This window comes from Balaenoptera borealis, assembly GCF_965194805.1.
Source record: "Balaenoptera borealis genome assembly, chromosome: 17".
NCBI lineage: Eukaryota > Metazoa > Chordata > Mammalia > Artiodactyla > Balaenopteridae > Balaenoptera > Balaenoptera borealis.
The window spans coordinates 31512386-31535695 of NC_138876.1; the positions used below are offsets into that span (position 1 = coordinate 31512386).

The following is a 23310-nucleotide window of genomic DNA, read 5'->3' on the forward strand; positions in this document are numbered from 1 at the left end:
GGCCTATACGTACTTAATTCTATGAATAAAGAACCATACAACATAAAGTTCACCCACCTTTTTTAAGTTAAATGTAATCCCCAAGAAAAAATAAAATTTTCCAAAGTTTTTTTTTGTTATTTTTTTAATCAAGAGAATTCTTCCCTTCATTAAGACAGAAACATTATGCAATAAGGTGAAAATGCCAGATGTCCACATTTTCTTTCAAACTCTTAAAATGTGGTATTATGGTACTTTAATTATAATATGTTTTGATCCAAAATCTTGTGTAACATTATGCTATAGTATACAGAATACAAACATCTGTGTGTATCATGAATAACATTAGAAATGACATCATAATAATCAGATATACTGTATCTTCATTTTTGTTTGCGTTATATTTTCCAGCTGCTGGTTTCAGAAAATTACCACTGGAGTTCCTCTCTTCTTCACGCACAGCAGAGAGCAATTTGCAAAGTCATGCAAGGGTGAAAATGTGATTGAAATATAGGGATCTTTCTTAATGAAAAATGTTACTGCTTTGGAAATCATGGCTAAAATTATTTCAAAACTCGCTTATATCCTTAAGCCCTATGACATAACATTCTCCATTTATAAATATACCATCAATTGTAAATTAGTTGGCACCAAATATAAAGGTTTTTAGCCACAGAGTTCTTACGAACTGTACATATTTATATAAAATTGTGTTGGTGTTTTGGAGTATTTTAACAGTTTTTGTTTTTCTTGAAATGATTAAATATCAATGAACTTTAAAATCAAATTTAATTTTCATTCATAAAAATAAAAATATTACCAAAACCTTGAATCAAAGTGGGGCATCTGTTAATGTTTTCTAAACTTCTAAACACATACTGGGATTCAATCTATGACTTACAACATGACTATACTAAAAGTATTTCTTTGGAGTATTGTTACTTGTTTGAAGCTTTAAAAGTATGCCCAATTTGAATGTGGATACAGCACAAAGATCTCTGTTCAAAGAAAAAACAAGTAGAATTAACTAAATTCCTACATGAGTATGAAAGAAAACAAAGATGAAAAACTTCAAGCAGTGATAACACTTTGGTTTTTATAGTTTATTTATCAAAGATAAAAATCCTCTTTAAATAATGATATTTATTCAGTCTTCCATGTAACCAACATACACACAAATATTTTTTTAAATCAAAAGTGAGAGTGTAAGAGTTTTATAATTTAATTAAAATTTAAGAAAAAAAAAGTGAATTCCTCATAGTAGCAACAGATGGTTGAATTTTAAATTTTTTGTCCTACCTGGTCCATCCCAGTCGTCTATCTCAACTCCAGGTTGCCCCGGTTTCTCTGACTGTGTGTCCCCATCTGATTCTGCTGTCTCCTGGACTCCTTCATCGTCACCTAGAAAATACCAACACGCAAAGAGGAAGGGACATGATTAAAGCCCTCTATTTGAAATTCAAATCCTCCTAGAGGGATGTCCATAGCATATGTCTAATTACATATTTGTTACAAATATTGTCATTATATTGACATAGGTCTACAATTAATCGTTTTGATAACTATTGTGGCTTTATAATAAAGAAAATCAACATTTGTCATAAATAAATAAACTGCTATAAACATTAAAAACATCTCCATAAAATTTTTCATTTGGAATTATTAATATTAGAAGAAAATAAAAAGCAGTATGTAATTATTGTAGTGCTTTCAATACAGAAAACCGTAACATGCTTATTTTCAAATTACATTTTTATAAAGGCAAGATGCAGCAGATGCAGCAAGATGCAGCAGAAAAGAAATACCATAGGAAAAGACATGTTTGGGTTGAATTTAGGTTATTTTGAAGAAGATTTTCTTTTTCCCCAGCATTAAGCTTGCTAAAACTTGTTTGTATTTATTTTTAAAATGGGTATAAAAAGGTCATAATTGAATTACTGTCATATAAGATGAGCCAGTGACACAAGTCTTCACAATGCAAGAAGCTATAACCTATACTTGTTCTTGAATAAGCATAGCTAGTTTGAACAAAATCATGCCTTCATTTTCACATAAGAAAAGAAAAACAATGTAATATATTTTGAACAAAAGTATACTTATGGCAAAGAAGGAGAAACACCTTAACATGCAATCACATTTTAAAAGTACAGTCTAATTTGTAGCTACCTTCATTTTAAGTGATAATGTAACAAAGTACTGCTGCTTTTTAAAGGAAAGTAATTGACTTTAATACAGTGCACACAAATATATTAATCATTCCTACTTATAAAGGATAACAGAAATCAGAGAACAGAATGACAAGAAAATGTGATGACAGAAATGAAAAGAATGTATACTAAAAACAGGGCAACTAAACCTTTAATCTAATAATCTAAATTTTTAAAGTTAAATCGCTTGCCCTCTGAAGTATTTAATAGCTATTTTCCACATAGTTGTTAAATCTCTAATAGTACTTAAATCTTTATATTATTATACAAAAAATACACTGAATTCTTAAAATCTTTCAAAGTAATCTAGAAAATACAAAATTTTCAGGAAACAATTATTATTACTACAATGACATTAGTGTGATGTTGATATGAGTTTTGAAGTTTAAACTTCATAAATTTTATATTCATTTCTATATATAGCTTCACAAAATGAATCACTTTAAAAAGTGGAATAAAAGTAAAGAGAGATGATGTAGAAACCCAGTGACAGCTCTGTTGAACTTAGTTTCCTTAACGGAGGAGCACTGGCTCCTACACATACCCCACAGCACCGAACCCCATGTCTGGAATTGGAGGCTCTTTGAAAATTGAGTTATCTCTTCTTTTCTGGATTATCAAAATGAAGAGCAATGAAATTCCCTCCAGAAAATGTTTATTAAGCATCTACCAGGTTTAAGGGACTGTAGTAGGTATAGTAGCATATATACAGAAAAATACCTTTTCGAAAGTAGTATAAAACTCATTAAAGAGAGTTCACAAATAACAAGAGTGCAAGACAAGGTCCAAGAACCATAAGAAAGGTACGAAGGCTCAGTAATAAGATAAGAGTTTGAATTTTCTGTGCTCCTTTTTTGTAGGTCACATAGAACACAGACGCATGAACCAGTTATCTTAGGAGATGAGGGTTAAGAGATCTCTCACTTTTCAGATACAGATAGGGCTAGTTCTCAGCCTGCACACACGAGTGGGCTCTATGGCCTTACAGTATATTGAAAGAATATAAGAAACTTGAAAACTTTCTCACCAACTGAGTCAATGTTACTTAATACAATATCAGTGTACAACCTAACCTTCTTGAGTGCTACCAAGGATGTCTGACCCAATTTACAGTAATATATACTGACTTTACCAACACTTTATTTTTCATGGGGACTAGAATCCACACTAGAATCTACAGCATAGATGAGTGACCTTTCGCTTGCATTTCCACAGACTGAATGAAGGTTTAACTCTAGGCACGAATGCAGGGGAGTTTACAAAGGAAAATGCATGGGGAGTTTACAAAGGAAAGAGAGTAGCAAAAAGAGTACAGCATGTGACCTATAATTTTTAAACAACATCCATGCTTTCCAAGCACTTTTCTTGTGTCTTGTGAGTCTTGAAACATAGGGATGTGAGCATCAGAGAGTATGCTGGAGACCATCTAACCCAAATTAGACAAAATTTACTGATCAGGAAATTGATGCACAGATACGGTCAGTAACTTATCTACGGTCTTATAGTTAACAACATTTATTTCTACATAAGGCATCTCCCCCAAGCCTTCTCATTCTTCATCAATAAATGCCTCCCAGTCATCCCAGGGGTTACAGACTGAAGCAGCTTTAGGTGGCTCTCCTTTCCCTAACAAGCAGAACAGTAGGGATATGAGGGAGCATGGAGAGGCATCATAAAGACCACCAAAATCAGCAGTTTGTACAAGGTTAGGAATTAAATTTGAGTCTCCTGTCAGTTAGCATTCTTTCCAAAACATCCTTTCTTGCTTCCCCTCTCCTCCCCACCAGTTGAAGAGAGAACCACGCACACCTGAAACAGTTGAATATTAGTCGCAGAGCAATGCATAAACAAGCAAGCATGAGACTATGCTGTTAAAAAATCACACATCCAAGGGCCCAGAGAACAGAGAGTAAAATTCTGGCCAGAACTACTTGGAGAAGTTAAGTTTTATACTCAGGTATTAATTGTATCATTCTATGTTCACACAGAGAAGTAAATCTTCCTGACTTTTACTATTACATTTTAATTTGTTGGAAATACACTGTGCCATGCACAATTCAATCAATAATTAACACTTACAAGGCATATTTTTGAAGATACAATGAAATATATGAAAAAGACAAAAATACTTTCTCTTAAGGACCATATAATCTAGTTAAGGAGACAGGCCACATGCATAAGAGAGGTAACCACTGATGAAAACAATCAGGATAGTCCATGAATAATTCCAAATGAGATCACATAAGATATGGAAATTCAGAGACCAAAAGCATAAAATGACATTGACCATGGAGAATCTTATAATTATTTTTGGAGTTCTACCTTCACATTGAAGACAGGGAGAAGCATTAGAGGTATTACAGTGGGGAACTGATGAGATCATGTGACACAAATACAGTAATGAACATATATTTATTGAGTTTCTATGAACATACCTTGTCAGACCTCTGGTCTTTGAGTTTTCCCTCACTCAATCCATAACAACACTCTGACTCATGTCTCAGATATTCTTCACCCCGATTTTTGTGAGACTAGAATTAAGTCTACTCTAAAATATTTTATTAGGCAAATTACATATTTGGAAGCAAAAGTATTCAGAAATATAGTGAGAAACAAGTATGTTTGGAAGAATACACTGCAAAGTAATCACAACACATAGAAGTTCAAAGAATTTACTTAGATCTATGAATGTCTGTCTTTATTGAATGGAAGTGATATAAAGCATTCTTTATTAACTGATTAAAGTACTACTTTTGAGTCCCTGAGCACTACGAATACAAAACAAAGATGGTTCCTTCTCTCATAAAACTTATAGATTAGGACAGAGACCAATCAATAGACTGCAACCCCATGTGATGAATGCTTTCATGGGAGCAGTCCATGATGTGACAGGAGCATACAGGCATGACACTTAATGAAAACTTGGTGTCATGGAAGCTTTCTGGAGGAAGAAGCCAATAAAATACCGGAAATTTTGGAGGCATAATCTTAGATGAATCTGAACTCCGTAGGTTTAATGTTCTGAGGCTCCATGATTGAAAACCATTTTTCAGGTTAAAAATGAGAACCATCTCTCCAAAGAAAAAGATTACAGTAATTAAGTTACTGCACAGGAAAAATGACAACTTGAAGGTGGTGAAACTAAAGACATTTCAATGATGCAAGAACAGGATCCAGACAAAGTTTTAAGATGCCAACAAGAAACAGTTCAAGAAATACTCCGACTATTTGATAGTTAACTTAATGAAGTCCTTTCCTGCATTTAGTATGGGACAAATTTACCCATGATCATTTTCATCCAGTAACTACTAGGAAAAGAAAATGGCAGGATGACGACAAATCTCAGCAGATGTTTGACGCACACAGAAATTCAGTAAATTACTCAAAATGAACTAGTAATTTCATATAATAAAATACCTTCATTAAATGTCACTTAACTGCCAAATCAGAACTGTAGAGCTTAGATTTCAACTTGTGCCAACATCTGGAGCAATACTCAGTATTGATAATCCTGATTCATGGAACAATTTGCTCGAATTTGTTTGATTATGCAGCACATATAATTAGAAAACTACTGAAAATAAATATTGCAGAGTACTCAGTTAAAGAAGCACTGTAAAAATAGTTGATTGTACACAATTAACAGCTCTAAAGAAATTACATTTTACAACTATTTTAAACCATTTATGAAACTGCGTAAATGTGCAATATATATCACATTAATAAAAATAAATCCTGAGAGAGAAGAATAAAGTCGTTGGCTGATTAAATTGTGTTTTCTTAAAGAAAGAAAGCAAAAAAAGGGAACGATGCCCCAAAGCATAAGAATGTCATATGAAATGATATACTTGGGTGTAGAAAACAAAACGGGTCAGAATTGAATTTATATTCATCTCAGTGTCTGCTACGTGCCAAATACTGAAATCATAAAGATGAATAAAGCAGAGAGCATGTCACAAAGCTCAGATTCTATAGTAAACCTAAACATGGCTACCATTTCTTGAGCACCACTCAGCACTAGCTAAGTGCTTCTCGAACATCACATCAACGACTCTGCCATGCATTATTATCCCTGTATTTCAGAAGAGTAAACCAATAGGCAGATATGTGAGAAGATGCCTAGGCACGTTGCTAGTAAGTGGCAGAGCCAAGAATTGATTCCAAGTCAGTCCAGCTCCAAAGACCGTACTCCAAACCCATTAGAATATTATAATCAAAGCCTACTGGATGTCAAACAATAAAGACAGCAGGATGTGATCAGAGAGCTGCTTTCTCCTCATCATATATAAACCTTGTTTCTTCATTATTTTTTTTAGGTGTACTATTTTACTTGGAACTTGGTAAAATCAAACTACATACAGATGCTTAATCAATAACCATTGCTCACTGTGCAGTTAGAAAATTAGATTTTGGTTTCATTCTTTTAAACATAACCTATTGCAATATCATTACAGTTACTAATTAATTGCTTTCAGAACTATTTAATAACTAAAATATGTCACGTTTTTCAACTTCCAGACCCTTCATCATCTAAGTTTATTTCAGGAAACTAGCTCTCATTTTTATGGTAATGTTTTCACCTAATTCATTTTTAATCTTTTTACTAATGAAAAATGAAATGATTAAAAAATAACTTAATCGAATATGAAATCTCTAAATTACTTTTAAGAAACAGCATTTTCCCCTTACAATAGAGACTTGCTTCTTTCCTATCAATATATTTATTCTCATGGAAAATTCATAAATAGAACTTTATTTTGATATTAACCCAACTCCAGCCTCTTCTTGATTTGAATGGAAATGACTTCATTGACCATCTTCTTTCTTTTTTAACTTCTATCCATTTTTGATTCTTATATGTTTGAAATCAGCACTCTAGAGTAGCTTATGAAAAAATGGCATGAATAATTAATAGCTAAGATAATAATGACAAGTTTATTCAGATATTGCTTCAAAAGCTTTGTTGGTAGGAAGAGGAAAGGAAGAGAGAAAGGATGCTAGGAAGAAAATTACAGAAACACCTATGAATGCATTTGACATGCGTTCATTTACTTGCTAAATTCTTTATTCACATACTGTTAAATAGAAATTTCAGTGTATTTTTAGCAAAGCACAAACACATTTAATGGGATAACCACTATATATATCCAGAGACCAATTCATAAAATAATGAAACGGAATAAATGTCAAGTGGTAACAAAATCTACAATATTTCTAAAATTATGCCTATGGAGTTAATGGTTTTCCATTGCAAGATTAAACTCTTTTGTTGCTCTTTTAAAGATATCATACATATTTTGTGGGCCCTTCCATTTTTCTTAGTCTAGTTTTCAGAATCAATGAAAGCCCCATAGGAGGAAATTGAAGGTGTTATTGAGCACTATAATACACAGCACAAATGACTTGGGGAAATGCACTAGAATATAGTCTTTGGAACACATGAAACAGAATCTTTTAATTCCATATTAGGTATTGTTGGCAAGGTGGTAAAAGCAGTGGCTCTACTTGCAAGGCAAAAATAATTTCAAAAACACAAATAAATATCTTTTCACTGAAAGTTAGACATTCCTGTAGAAATTAAAGATTTGCCACATCCTGAGGCAGTCACTTTTTCAGCACAAAACAGCAGCAGTGTTTGAAAGCAGTCATGCAAGCAAACAGCCTTTCTCAATCCTGCTCTTTTAATCCATGTAGTTCCTATCAATATTAACCTCTTATAGAAATTCCTGTACAATATAACTATTGAACTTTCTTGACTAGGAGTGTTACTGTAGCTGTTAGTCATCCCTATAATGTATTTTGCAATCAGCTAAGTCATCAAAGTATTTTTTAACAATGAACAGTTCAGAAGTGACAGATCTACTTTCTTGTTCACAACTGCTTATCAGAGAATAGATATCACATATGTTTTCCAGGTGCTTCCTATAGTTAGGATACCTTCACAGAAGCCGCTCATGAAAGATAAGGTCATAAAAGAGATGAAAAATGTGTGAGCTTCATACACTTATGGTTTTATCATCAGACAAGATAGCTTTGGTTAAAGGACTGTAACAGTCAAAAACAGAAAACTGCAGTTTGTATTGAAGGGTGAGGACATTTAAGTTTAAGATTCAGTTTGTGTTTGCTCTGCCTAATAGCCTCACAATATTGTTTGGCTTAAAACAATTGTTTGGTTATAGCTTATCCAAACAAAGGTGCCAGGTTAAATTAACTCTGCATTGCCAAATTACAGACACAGTTTATCTCCAGAGACAAAAAATAAAAAACATGCAATTGTTACCCTTTTTTGCTAATACCTAAAAAAAATCTAAATATTTCGACCATTTGAAAAGAATACGTTCATTATTCTGTGGATTCCCATAATCATGTCTAACTAAAGTTTCCCTTGACTTACTATAAATGTGTAAGAAAATGGAGGATTTTGCCGTGTTCTGGATAGTTAATAGTCAGTACACAAACATTTCTTTAAATGCATGTGATTTCCTTGTAACTTATATAATAGCCTTTTCCATACCTCAGAGTATGAATTGAACAGATAAAAAAATAGAATCCACATTTGTTTGATTATAAACTTTCAGATCCCAGATCAGGAAACAATCCTGAAATATTTGATGACAGTGGTCCTGGGCTAAGTCTGTCATTTTGAAAAGGAAACTCAATCTCTACAGTCAATGCATAACTACTGTAATTTGTGGCATTTTATTATAGTTAATAAGGGAAAACTATTGAAAATACTAACGTTTATGGTAACTGTATCAGATAAAAGTCACATTAAAAGTATTGACAACTTAGGAAGAACAGTGATTTATAAATTCTTTCTACAGTCCTGAACGTTTATTCCTGATGTCAGTATCAGCCTCTATGTGAGAAGTATTTTTCTCAAAGTTTAAGTTTGTTTGAGATTTGGAACATAAGGGAAATTTCCACATGAGATAAAATAAGGCAAATTCTCAGCAGTGTATCTCTCATTCAAGAATTTTCACTCCTCATTATTTCTCACAATGAGCACTTGAAAGAGTCAAATATGTAAGAAAAATGTTTCTAAAATACGTATTTCAAAGTTTGTATTTAAATAATTTTTATTTTCTCTTCCCCAGCTCCCCCTCCCCAAACCAAAACAAACAAACAAGAAAAACTCACTGCAACTAATAAGAAAATTCACTGCAACTACTATATTCCACTCAGAGGAGGATTCTACAAAATTAAAGCACATCTTGTTCCAAAGAGGAGACAAAGTAATGCCTGATGGTCTGTAAATGATAATACTCTGAACTGTAATTGACCTATTCACAGATCTGTTGTTCTGCCATCAGGAAACCACTAGCTTTCAGTTTTCTGGCCTCAGTCTTCAAGCTTCAAACCCAGCATTCCCTTTAGGAAATCATCACCACCACCATCATCATCATTACCGTCATCATCATCAACAATAACAAAAAGTAAAGCCAAACCTTACAATCTCTGAAATTGTCTCCCCAACAAGCCAACCTCGTCTACACAGAAAGATCAAACCAATTTGAGAAAGTTATGATCTTTGAATATTGCTTTTCATATAACCTAATTGTTTATTCTTTCCTGTTTAACAATTCATTCCAGAGACCTTCTCCTTTCTCATAATCCATTTAAGAATATGAGTCATGAGCAATCACTCATTACCATAGCGCTCCATCACCACAATATAATTTACTCATTATAAATAGACTATTCAAGCCACACATCCAAAAAGCCAAGGCCAATGGAGAATGCATATTGTGGGACAGCAGCTAACAAAGACTTTGGTCCATATCTGAATGCCCTTTTTCCAACACTAGTTCAAATACCCTAATGATGATAAATGACTCTCAGAGCTCACAAATAGGGGATAACATTTATTTCTTCTGATAAACCCTGTTTTTTCTACTGCTTGACCATTGGAATTACATATATCTTATTCTTTCATTTTCTCTCTCTACTATGGTTTATGGGAAGCTCCGATTTGCCTGCAATGCTTCAGCTTTCAAAGTATTTATCTTCCTCTCTTCTGCTTCCTCTCATCATTGCCTGTCCTTCACCCTATGACCATTGTCCTTCCTGATCTCTCTGGCTCATACATCTCTCTCCTGGGTCAACTCCTTCCACAGTCCCACCACAATCCGTGTGCTCACTAGTCTCTTGCTAACCACTTGCTGTTCCCTCTGTCTGGAACCCTACCACTTCTTTTTACCTAATTAATTCAGCATTAGGTACCAACTCAAGTGTCACATTCTTAAGAACGCTTTGACCTTCCTCACTCTTTCAAACCGCCCTGTACCACTTGTGTGATTATTTTATTAATGTCTGCCTCCTCACTATAAGGTAAATTCCAAAATAGCCAGGACCTTCCCTGCATTTACTCACATGGTAATCACAGCATGTCCCATAATGTCTGATATAGTAGGTGTTCAATAAATATTTATTGGATTGCAAAAACATGCATGTGGCATGGACTGACTGCCACAATGCTTACCCCAATAATCAAGCAAAGATGAATAAAAACAATGCCCTTTGCAAAACTGAAAACCCTCCATAGTAACAGAACTTAGAGGTGGGCATGTGGCCACCTAATAATAAAGACCACATTTCCCAGCCTCCCTTTTCTTGAGGTGAACCACTCCTTAAGACTAAGTTCTGGACAATGGATTGTAAATGGGAGAGTCCTGGGGCAGCTTCCAGGAACCTATTCTTATAGCTGAATCTAATCCTAATGAAGTTTTTCATATCTGTGGGGGGAAAAAAAGAAGTATTGTAGGTTACGTCAGCCCTGTCCAAACTCAGATCCATACCCAGCTTCCACCACCAGGGATAGTCCCAGAATGTTATCAAGAGACCCATTCAAACTCTTCTTACCACAAGGTCTTCCCATAGCACCTCCTCCCTCAGGGCCAGCAAGAGGTCCTTGGTTGCTGATAACTCAAGAAAAACAGAGATAGCACCCACGGCATCACCTAGATTTTCAGATGTGTGTGGGAGAATGTTTTCCCCTCTCTGCTTTAATTTTTAACACAGTGCTTTCATGAGTATTTATACTCTCTTTAGGCTCAGGGCAACTTATCCTAGAATGATAACAGATTTGAAATTCAGATATCTACTATAAATGCCAAAACATTTTAGGAATCTTATTCAAGGTTTTCCAAAAATTAGGAAGTTGAAACCAAACAACATTCTTGATCATTGCTGTCTCCCATGAGATCATCCATATTTAATGAAGGTACTAACAGAGGTCGATTCAGGCCTTGTGAGGCCTGAAGTTTATTCAATTTGAGAGGCCTCTTCTTAAAAGAAGAGTGCAAAGTTATAATTACAAAATTAGGTGCAGGGCCTTGGAAGGAGTCTGTGCAAATGAGGAGTTCTGAAGCTACACTACACTACATCAAACTAACTAAACAATTGATAAATTTAAAAGGTGAATGAGTAGATTTAATATTTTTGGCAATGATAAGTGTGAAGACAAGGTACGCATTTTACATAAACTTTCAAAATTCATTCCATTTACTAATTATTTGATTTTTTTAGTGCCACTTTAAAAGTTCCCCAAGATAAACTGCCAGTATTATGGAGAAAACATCATTCTTTTCTAAATTGGGTTTTCCTTAGGATATTAGCTATCTTCCCTGTTCTTTCTTATTATCAGTGTCACTCTACATTATTGTAGAATTGTTTCTTGTTGAGTTACTGTATTGTGGTATTCCCTTTTAGTAGTCAGTCCCTAGGACAGGATGTAGGAGCACAGGACACAGGCTTAAATGAGGCAGACACATGCTGGTGAATAGTTTCCATTCTGGAGTGATGCACATTACCATAAGGAAGCTTGAGAATGAATACACTGCTTCTTTAATCAGCCCAAACTTAACAATTCCTCCACTCCATATATATATACACACACACATATATATATACACACACATATATATATACACATATGCATATATATACATATTCCCTTGCCTCGCTTGTACATATGTTTTCCTTCCTTTACTAGATGACTGTATCTTTAAGAAATAAGAACATTCTTTATATATTCCCCTTTCTGCCTCTGTACATGCGTGGTCATTTATAGGCACTCATACATACCGATTCTTATACAACTAGAAACAGGTAACATAGGTTTTCAGTGTTAGTTAACTAGTCTGGACCATAATTTGCATTGAAAAAAGGAAAAGATTATCTAAGACCCAAAATACAGTGTCTTGTGCTAATTCTACAGCAAGAACAGAAGCTACATCAAATTCCATTATTAAATAGGTAGGGGGGAACAAAGTGTTTTATACATCTGTTCTATAGATTTCCACCTTGATAAATCTCTATCTTTAAAAATAATCCTTAAAAAGACCTTCCCTTCTCACTGTCAGAAAAATATAATCACAGCCTACTGTCTGTGCAATTCCACTTTCCATCTCTGCTATGTGGGTAAGACTTGGTAAAGATACAGCTACTGTCAAGTTTCAGAACAGTTCCTTGTCTAATCTTTTCTACTTCTCCAGGTCTTTGATACAGAACCTGTTAGCATGTATTGCTTACTTTTCCAGTTCCTACGTTTATCTCACGTCCACCCTTACCATCTGCTGCACTGCATTTCCTTCAGAAAAGGGAAAAGTTTTCACAGTGCCCAGAGCTTTCGCTGCAAACAATGCTCTCTTCTCCTCTTCCTTCCTTCCTCTCTCCGCTTTTTATTTGGCCTTATTTTGTGTTAAGGTCAAGCTGTTTTAAAGAGTTCACTTTGCAAACATTTCTACAGGGCTGAAATTCCTATCCAAACAGTTTTGATGGATTTGTAAACATCTTGCCATTTGTTACTGGCTTCTGCCCAAGTACACGCATTTTGGGTTGTCCCCAGTCTTTTGAATTACCTGAAAACAACTTCACAAGAAAACAAGCAAGGAGAAATTGTGGCTTATTTCATGCCACCAAATAAGGGTAACATAATCTTCCAGTTAGTATAATGAATCTAAAGCGCTTTCAATATAGCCCTCTCATTATATCAAAATGCCAACTCTACTTAGTGCACACTGGTTTATATTGACAGAGTCTTTAAAGGAGGACCAAAAGGAGAGAAATCTTTTAAGTACACCCCTAACTTATTTACTTTATCCTTTAAAATGTCTTGTTTTTATGTATGCCCTTATCTTGACTGACACGTCATGTGTAATAAGTGTTAAAAATACCTTGAAAAAGTGAGTTTTATACTTCATACAGGCTTCTTCCAATGTGTCCATCTCCTTCTATAAGGATTACATAACGATGGACATCAGAAAATGAAATTAGCTCTCTATCTTCATAAGTACAGTAACCTAGGTTTGAACTTGGCATTAACCTTCAGGAATTTTGTGACTTTGCCCAAGTTACTGAGCCTTTGGAAGTCGCAGGTGAAAACAACATCCACCCTGCAGGACAGTAAGTTGATTAGAGGTGATACATGTACAGCAAGATGTCTGACTTTCAGGAGCAGTCACCAAATGGAAGTTGTTATTACCATTATTATAATTGTTATAATTGGTGTGTAGTCTCAGTGCCAATCTCTGGAATCTCATTGAACTACTAAAAGAAGCTGAAACGGCCATCTGCATTCGTTATCAGTATTTGCTTCATTGGTGTAACACATTCAGTTATTTTGACTTGACCTTTTAAGAACAACAAAAAACTGATTGACTACATTACTATAATTAAATTCATCTTACCGCAGTTCTCCACATTTCCCTTTACACATTCTATGTTTAGCACTACCAGAGGTAAAGATTATCCCATCAGGTAATGGAAGGGCAAATGCTTTAATACTGCCTGTTGCTTCTCAAATGATAATCAAAACATTGTGAGAAATTTTACATACTAACAAGAAACTATGAATTTTATATTAGAAGATTAAAAGCTTTGAAAATCTTATTTGATTTAAACCTAAAAAATGCTAGTGCAGAACCAAGAAAATATTTTTAAATCATTTATGATGTTTAAAAATAAAAAGCAGAAAAGGCATGGCTACTTCCAAGAGATCAGTTTCTCTAAAATAACATTTTATCTCAAATTATTATGGGACCAACAGTAGGATTCAAAGTTGTCAACCACATTAATTCCATATTATTAAAATAAATTAGCTTCTCAGGCTTCCCTAATGCTATTCACACTTGTAATTTTCTTTAAATAGAAAAATAAATTAAGAGTTAGTAGATGTAAATGATTGGCAAACTAGTGTAGATCTGCATGAATTGTTTTATATATTCTCTTAATTTGAGCAACATAAAATTGAAAACTGTATTTTTAATTTAGAATAACTATTTATATAATTACTGCTTGACCAAAACTACTTCCTTCAGGAAACATGGGCTCTTCATTCTACCCAAAATACCACTGAGAAAATGTAGCAATAAAAGGGCTTAAAAATATATAGTTTCCCTTTATGGTATTCAGCTAAAATCAATGATTAATTAAATAACTAGATTAAAAGTGAAAAAGTCAATCAATAATTCAGATGTCTCCTAATACACAGATGCTTAGCTTTACATATATAAAAAACAGGAGATTAAATAAATTCTTACTTTTCTCCTGAATTTCAACATTGTAGGTAAAACAACAAACTTACACTAAATTTTATAGGTCAAAAAATGTTCTCTCACTTGCAGAAACCATAACCACAAAAAAGACAGCTTCTCTAAATGGTAAAATAGGGTTTTATATTAATTTTCAATTTTTATTATAAACAATAATAATGTTGATAAAATAAAGATATAACTAAAACAGGCAAATATCTCTTAACATTTTACATAGTCAGGTAGAAGCAGAATGAAATACACTGTATTACAATATGAAATTGTTTCATAAATTATAATTATGTAATTATATATTTTATCAAGTTTTACTATATCTAAAAAATGCCTTTAGCAGATTGCACAATGGAGATTTGTTAATGGTCAGCTCACAGAGAAAACAATGAATTTAGTTCATCATATGCAAAAAAGCAGTATATATTATCATACATGATTCATATAAATGATATCATCATGACTCATTTCAACATTGCATAAAATCACTCATGATAATTTTGTTGAAATTTTTATAATGATATATCTGGGATCAAAGGTAAGGTAAACAGATAAAGCTTGATCTGACTCTTACAAATAAAATACTAAGCCATGGACAAAATTTGAACACCCTCTGGTTCAAAAGAAAAAAAAAACCAAAAAATGAGAAAATGCTGACTTTCTGTAAGCACAAATTGCCTTCAAATGCTCCTTCATTTTTTCAATAATTGTGGCTTAAGAAAAAAATCAAACTGCTCCAAACATAACTATGTTTTGGGGATTTTAAGATGGCCAGAAGAGTGACACCACAATGTCATAATGTTTTCTTCCTTTTTCCAATCTTATGAGATAAAAATAAAAGTAGGACACCATTACAGCCTCTATTTCTATGTTCTAAAAAGAATTACTTCCATTTTGCATTGTTGGATGAGTTATGCAAGAAAAATTTAATGATTTTTAAATAAATTTTTAAAAAAGACATACTGGATCCAGGAAAACAGACGGTTTGCCAAGGCACAGTAATGTCATGTGGAGGGAGGGGGAGGTGGCAGAGAAGGGAAGGGAGGTCTGTGCCAAGCAAAGCTGGGGGCTGTTCAATCAGCTCTATCAGGGCTCCATCAGTGTCTCCACTGCAGCCAAATCCAGAGAAAACAAGGAGTCAAAGGTTCAGGTCAATAAGCTTAAACAGCTCCTCCAGCAAGGTAAAAAACAAAGTCATATTGGCTTTTCTTTTTCATTCCTTCTCTTTGAACGCCCTGGTCCAAACACACCCTGGAAATGTCAATGTTAAATGCAAGAATTTAAAAAGCTCAGCTTCTTAATCCCGTTTAGAAAAAGGAACAAAGTCGCTGGTACAGGTCTCCTTCCTTATTGAACTCAAAGAGAGTACGGTAGAGCTGCCTTTTGCAGATTCTGATTCCAGTTGCCCAAGCATCAGAGGAAGCAAAAACGTGTCATTAAAGGCATAAATGAGGAGGAAAGAAACCAAAGTGACGGAAAAGCATTTATGAAATATTTGTAAATATACTTTCTGAACTAAAAAAATAATAAAATGAAAAGAAGAAAATAGGAAACAAAATAGCATGAATGTTTGACACTGGATCAAGTGAAAAATAAGCAGTTACTACTCCCACAACCAAATATTCATGAAGCTGTGGGTTTTTGTTCTTTTTCTTCTAGTATTAAGAATGTAGATAATATTTTTGTTGCTTTACTTAACATGGAATGGAGACAAATGCCAGTGATCCAGGCTTTAATTTATTACAGTCCAATGAGAAATATGGTTTTTCCTCAGTTATTTCTTAATTTTTAATCAAAGCTACAGAATGACACAAATGATAGAAGGAAAGGAAGGAAGTGGGGGAGAGGAACATTCCAATGAGTCTGGCAACTTATTGGCAGGAATAGTTAAGCACAATGATGAAATGATTCTGATTCTCATGCCTCCTGTTCTATCTTTCTGATTCAAAGATGTGAAAATTTATAGAGAACATATACCCAGCTCTGGTGTTGTGGAAGGGAGCAAAGTGACTCATATCAGCCTCAAACACCCCCAAACTGTTCTTCCGTAAACTACATTAACGAGCTACGGATGAAATCTCATCAAGCCTTTGGGTAAAGGGATGATTCTGATTGGAGTTATCTGTATCTCCTGACAGCTTCCCCAATTCACTTCCCTCCATTTCCTGCTTTAACTTTTACTTTCTGCAGACCTTTCTTCTCTAGGTATATACAAACTGTGTCATGAACATGCCTTTTCTCCCAGTTATACCTCAACTTCTCCTCTGTGGCTCACCCAGGCCTTCCACAGTGGTAAGAATCCAACAGATTCCTAGAGCTAGAAGTTCCACAGGTATGGCCGCACCTCTCTTACTCCCCCCAGCTCTCTGCTGTCCTCTTCTGGCTTCCTGCAACATTAGCCTTATAGGTACAGCCAACTTGACTCTGGAGTACTGGAAGCTCACTCCCTTCCCTCAGGTCTCCACTCAGAGTTCACCTACCCTATCATCACTCCTTATAAACTACTGATAGCATGCAGTGCACACGCACACAATGGCGTTCTATCACCCTGACTGTGTTGTTTTTCTTCATAATGTTCAACATCACCCGTCATATTATACAATGCGAGTTTGATTATTATCTCTCTCTCATCTCAAGAGTAGCGCTGGACTTTTGTCTACTGCTGTATCCCCAGCACCAGGAAGAGGGTCTGACACATAGCAGATGCCTAATATATGAGTTGAGTTGTATTGAATTCAGTCTATTGAACAGAACTGGAAGCTTCTGCCAACCTAATTAAATATCTGTTTATGTTTGCTTTTGGTTTGGTATTAATTACTTCTGGGCCTAGAGCTAAATCCAAGTCTGAGTAACTCAGGCTCTTTTCTAATTTCTTTAAGATGCTTTGCATTTTTCTACTTTAAAGTTGTTTTAAAAGAGAAATATGACTTTTACTTTCTGCATATTACCAGGGTCAAATCTTTTTGAATGTGCTGAGAATGCCCATTGTTACACTATATGTTTCCTCATTTTATGGCTTTCCATTATGCCCCTCTTTTTCAACCCTAATCTTTCCAGATTGAAGAGCTCTAACATTAATTCATCTCTCTAGGTAAAGCACTGCACCCAGTGATTTCTCTGACAATTCTCCATATCTAGATAGTAGGACTAGAAGTAAGGTTTGTTTTTCTTCCAAAATCAACTTTGATGACATCATTTCCCTTTCAGACTTTGTTTAGAGATGATGTCATCAGAGACCAGTTTGTAAGGATCCTTGGTAACTTTTCCAGAAAATCATTATTGATAACTCAAAGTTCACTGACATGTAGTTTCTTTGGAGGTTTTTGTTTGTTTGTTTGTTTGCTTGTTGATAGCATTACATTCTAATAGCCTAGTGATACTGGCCTGACAATTTTCTTCCTGTTCACATATCCTGTGACATCCTCCTGGAATGTATCCCAAGACATGTTAATTTACTTTAGTTATTAACAAACTTGAATATTGCAGTGAGGAAACAGTCTTCCAAATAATTAATAATAGTAAACCCGCTTTAGAGCTGCTCCAATATCAGCCCCACTATAAAACTTACTGTCTTTGAGTTTATCCAAGAATTGCTAATGTATAAGAGTTCCCACCTGCCAGTAGTGACATAACTAAAAGCTCCCCAGGTTGCTTTCCAGACCACCTATATTTCAATTTACATTAGTTTGCTTAGCTCTAAACCAATATTGATGTACTTCCATGTTTACTCTATAAACCAGAATAAAGGCAGACGAAAGTCACTGAAGCAAATAATCCAGTACCACAGGAAATGTGTAGCACTCATGGACCCAGCCTTGATGTCTTCGTCATCTGCAAATTCAAGGAAATAATTCTTGCTTGTTTCCTTCCTCTCTGAGATACGGTAAGGCAAGATGCCAAATGATCTAAACTCACTGCACCAAAGGGGATGATGCAAATTGAAAGTATTGCTTTACACTTTGCTAAAATTCTTAAAATCTAAAAGTATCAAAGCAACTTTGAAATATCATCTTTTTATAAATATAATTCATTTTATTCATTTCAAAGATGAAAAATAAAAAACATAAAATACGCAACTAACCCAAAGTAAAAAGTGAAACAGGAATCTGCAACAGAATTGTCAGATTCATATTTTAGGCCTGAGACTATAACAAGGTTTTATTAAAGTGATCTTTTCCATTTTTAATTGTGATTATTTATATTTTAGATTTGTATGATTAAGAATTCTACACATTTAAAGATGACAAAATTCTGACCAATATTTTTTGACATTTCCGTGGAATATTACATTATGAGAGTGATTTGGGTCGCATTTAATCACATTTTATAATATAACTAGCAACTTTACTAATATTATTAGACACTTTGAGACGTGTAAAAAAAAAGCCTTCCCATTTGACAAGAGAATAGATAATATCCATTTGGAACTGAGAAAAATACCACAATAATAAGAGTCATTCTAAACACTGAAAACATCCTGTATAATGTAGAAGGCTCAATTTCAAAAGGAAGAAGTAACTTTTACCTATGATAAGCTATGTCTCTACAGAGTAGAGATTTTTCTTTTCTTCTTTTCTAAAAAGGAAAGTTACAATAGCATAGATTGCTTTTATACAAAATACAGTTGCTAAAGTATAAATGAAGATATATTGTAACTATATGTGTATCTCAGTACTCTTCTCTGACAATGTGTCAAAATACCTTGTTTGGAAAACAAGATACTCTAACCATGTTTTTGCGATCTGAGTTTTTAAATTCCTATCCTTTGTTTGATAAGAAAAAAGCATTTGATGTTCAAAAATGTTACCCCTGGAACCCAGTAAAACAACTGTGTCATTGCTAGATTTTGATCATGGCTAGATCTTTAGAAAAAGAAACTTCCCAAGTAATCCAATTCATTTTCTTACATATACTTACAATTTTTACGTTGTCATAAATGATTCAGAATATGTGCAAAAAGTATGTTTCATCAGTAATCCCAACTTAAAAATATTTTTCTTCAGAAGAACAATTTTTACGTGCTTTTTCAATCATGACACTGGCATCATTAACCATTTAAATACTTATACGCTTTTAATGCCTAATCTATCTTTTTCCCTGCAACTGGCAAGAAAACATAATTATGTGTCACTGAGACTAATATGTAAATTTCTGCAGAAAGATTAGATTCTAATTTTCCAGAGAGGAAATTTTCTCTTCCTATTATAGTTAATCAACTTAAATGAAAAATGAGGAATCCCTGTATGACCTCAAGGGGATGCAATTCATATCAAAGAGTTGTCTTTCTTTCACACCAGTTCCTACTACTTCAGTGGGAATTCCCTGGTCTCACATTCTATGAGAGTAAAATAATGAAATTCTTTTCCTATTAAATACGGCAACAGTGGTTTGAAATAGTAATAGTAGTATTTATCCTAAAAAATATTATGTGAAAATTAGAATTCTTATTTCCACCTATCATTACTTTCTAGTTTCAAACTAAACATTAGAGATTTGTACAATATATAGTATATTAACTAATTATATATTATTTAATATATTATCTATATCATATATTAAATATTATTTTGATGTATTTTTCAACTTTCCAATTATTTATCAAAGTTAAAAATATCCACTAAACAATGTTCTTAATAATTGTAGTTCAGTTCTTTTTTTTTGTTGTTCCTCAAGGCCTGTCATTATTTTTCATGGGTTAAGACTCTGTTTAATATAGATGGAGGTTATTATTCTGGGACCATAATTATGTAATCCTGTAATAAGCATCTGCCATAAGTCTATTTTCTTTCAAGAAACTACTAACTTAAAACTTGGAGTTCTATTTTCTTAAATACAGGCCATCACCAATGATGATCCCAAAATGTAAAATACACCTAATAATAACTATTATTACTGCCTCCCTGGATTAATAAGTTGACAAAAATGTCTGAATCCATACACTCACTCTTTTAAGGACAAGGGCAAGAAGAATAAATGATACTTTCTAGCTACTGGTTCCTTCCTTTATTGTAATCCCACAACATAAGGTAGGTACTATACAATGCACTAAAGGATATAGTTCCTGATAAAGATGGAAAATGGGATGTCTTCAAACAGATTTAAAAACTCTTCCTCTCCAGCCAGCTCTAATATGTATTGCTGTGGGTGTGTAGCATCAAGAAATGGTTCTAACAACCAAAACAACAAGAGAAAATATTAATTTGGCCTGAACTCTGAGTGACTACTCACTAAGAAGGCCTATTTGGTCCATACCATTCTTGTTTTCAACCAAAAGTCTCTGATGTGGGGGACAAGGACCATGTTACAAAGCCATCTTGAGGTCTTCAGGAGTTAATGGTCAAAGTTTTTCTGAACTTCAATGTATCCAACTGTTGGTGCTGCCATTCCATTCCCACAGTCTTAGGGCAGGGAGTTCTACTGACCACACGGATGGGAACTGGCTGGTTTCTTTTGTTTCTAACACACCAGAATCAAGAGAAAGTTATACTGAGGTTTTAATAATATGTATCAAATGTATATTTGGCGACTGAGGCATGCATATTAGCAGTTTTGGGGGAAGCTATATCAGCATTCTTGATTTCAGACTGCCAATTCACATCATCACATTCAGACAAACAGGTAAAAAAATCACTCCACATAACTTCTCTGTCTGCCTAAAAAATAAAAACGGTGCATTCAGAAACACAAACAGACATACAGACATACAGTCATGCCATCTGGGAAACAGCCACGGTAAAATCAATAAAAGTAGCTCTTCTAAACCAAGGAAGTGATCCAAACACTTGTGAAATTATACATTGGTGCGGGAGGTACAGAAGACCCATCTCACTTGCAGAGGCAAAACAATCAAATAAAGAAATTAAAAAGAATCATAAGAAACCTTAAACTCATTTTTGAAAAAAGCAAGTTAAAAATGAGTATACATGCCCAATGAGGACATAGTTACTGGCAAGGCCACTTGGCTCCAAGTCAAGGTTGGAAATAGGCAGAGATATAGTGTCTCAGGTTCTTCTTCTGTTATAATGTTAGTATGTAAAAAGAATATCTAGAAGAGAGAAAGAGTGTGTATTTTCTTATTTGACAATATCTAAAAAAGCACCATTCTCAATGTTGAAAGTCAATGTCAAACAGTTAAGGCACTCAGTTTTCAAAAGGAATGAGCTAGAAACTTGGGTGGGGACTCTGGCCCATTCCCTTCTTACCCTCAATGGCTAATTCAGTGCCTTGCAAAAAACTGACATTCAGTAAATATTTGTTGAAAGAATAAACAATAAACATTAAATGGATTATAGTTATTTGGCCAACCAACATGAAAATGTTCACAGTTAACTGGCCAATCAATAGGAAACTATGTGTTTAAATATACAATATGATTTATGGATTATAAAATATCTTTTATCCTTCAAAATAATATTGTATGTTTAAAAAAAATCTTGTATGTATTTGCAGACTGTTGAATTATGTATAGCACACTCAACACTCTTCCTCCACTCTATCAGTGCATTTTTCAACTATACGAAATCATCTGAGTAAACAGACTCACATATCGCGTCCAGCCATTAATGATTACCTTTGTTACAAAAGTATTCCACTTCTTCACAGCTCAGATTTTCAGGCCCAAATTCTGTGGAAAAGCTTTCCTCCAGTGGAAAGTCCCCTTTTGAGGTGATGTCTGTTTCCTCTGATGGACATTCTTCCTCTTCCTCTTCAATGGCATCTTCTAGCGGCCCTTGAAAAAGAACAGGGACACTGTACCAAAAAACATCCAAAGAAGAGAGTGAAATAAAATCCTTAAATAGGGTCTTTTTGATTAAGGTGGTGAGGAAAATGTATTCTATGGATTGGCCATGTAGTATCAAGGGTACTCACACAAGATAATGTCACATCCATATCAACAAGTAATGTTGACCTATGATAAGAAGTGGAAGGAAACCAGGTCCTGAAGTTACTACACAGAAAGCAACCTCCATCTCCCATCCTTCCCCACCCCCAACTCGAAGCCCAAAGCTTGTTCTTTTATTCTCTCCTAAAGAGCAAAACTGTGCACTTTATGTTCATTTGTTAGAATTAACTGCCTGGTAAAGAGTACAAGTCTCTTTTACACTGTTGTACAATTTTACCTGAGATTTTAATAAAGATTTAGAGTAATTGAATGCATTTTAATTGAACTGAGATTTTAATAAAGTCTATACTTTAAAAAATCCATCTTAAGAGTGGATTCCAAGAAAAGATTTCATTATATGTGTTTGAGGCTTGAAGAAAAATTACATATTTCTCTCCCTGATGAAAGCATAACCCTGTTCATGATTAATTGAATTTTTTCTGAAATGAAAAGTAGTTTTCTAATGAAAAAATGTAATTTGTATTTATGTGATACTTTTTCTGTAATAAAAATACAACTTCCTTAGGGTGAATGAGAGTGAGGTGCATTACATTAATGGACCTATTTCATTGAAAGGAAAGGGAGGGCTATAGTTGTTGAGATGGATCTGAAGTGGACAACGTGGGAATACCACACTGCCGATTGTGAATTTCCGACTGCCCAGAAGAATCAAAGTATCTGACTCATTTTACTAAGC

General features: G+C 34.2%; 1 protein-coding gene across 3 annotated transcripts in view; it reads right to left on the reverse strand.

The window, feature by feature from the left end:
- The window catches only part of ZFPM2 (zinc finger protein, FOG family member 2), a 459273-nt gene that overhangs the window by 334917 nt on the left and 101046 nt on the right, over positions 1 to 23310 (reverse strand). For 2 of the 3 annotated variants that reach the window (XM_082364233.1, XM_082364232.1), the window contains exons 2-3: positions 22302 to 22460; positions 1279 to 1380 (exon numbers count right to left, since the gene is read on the reverse strand). In XM_082364233.1, the coding sequence (XP_082220359.1) occupies positions 1279 to 1380; positions 22302 to 22460 (261 nt within the window). Of the gene's footprint in view, positions 1 to 1278; positions 1381 to 22301; positions 22461 to 23310 lie in introns of those variants that run through there. The other variant, XM_082364234.1, reaches the window with a different exon arrangement.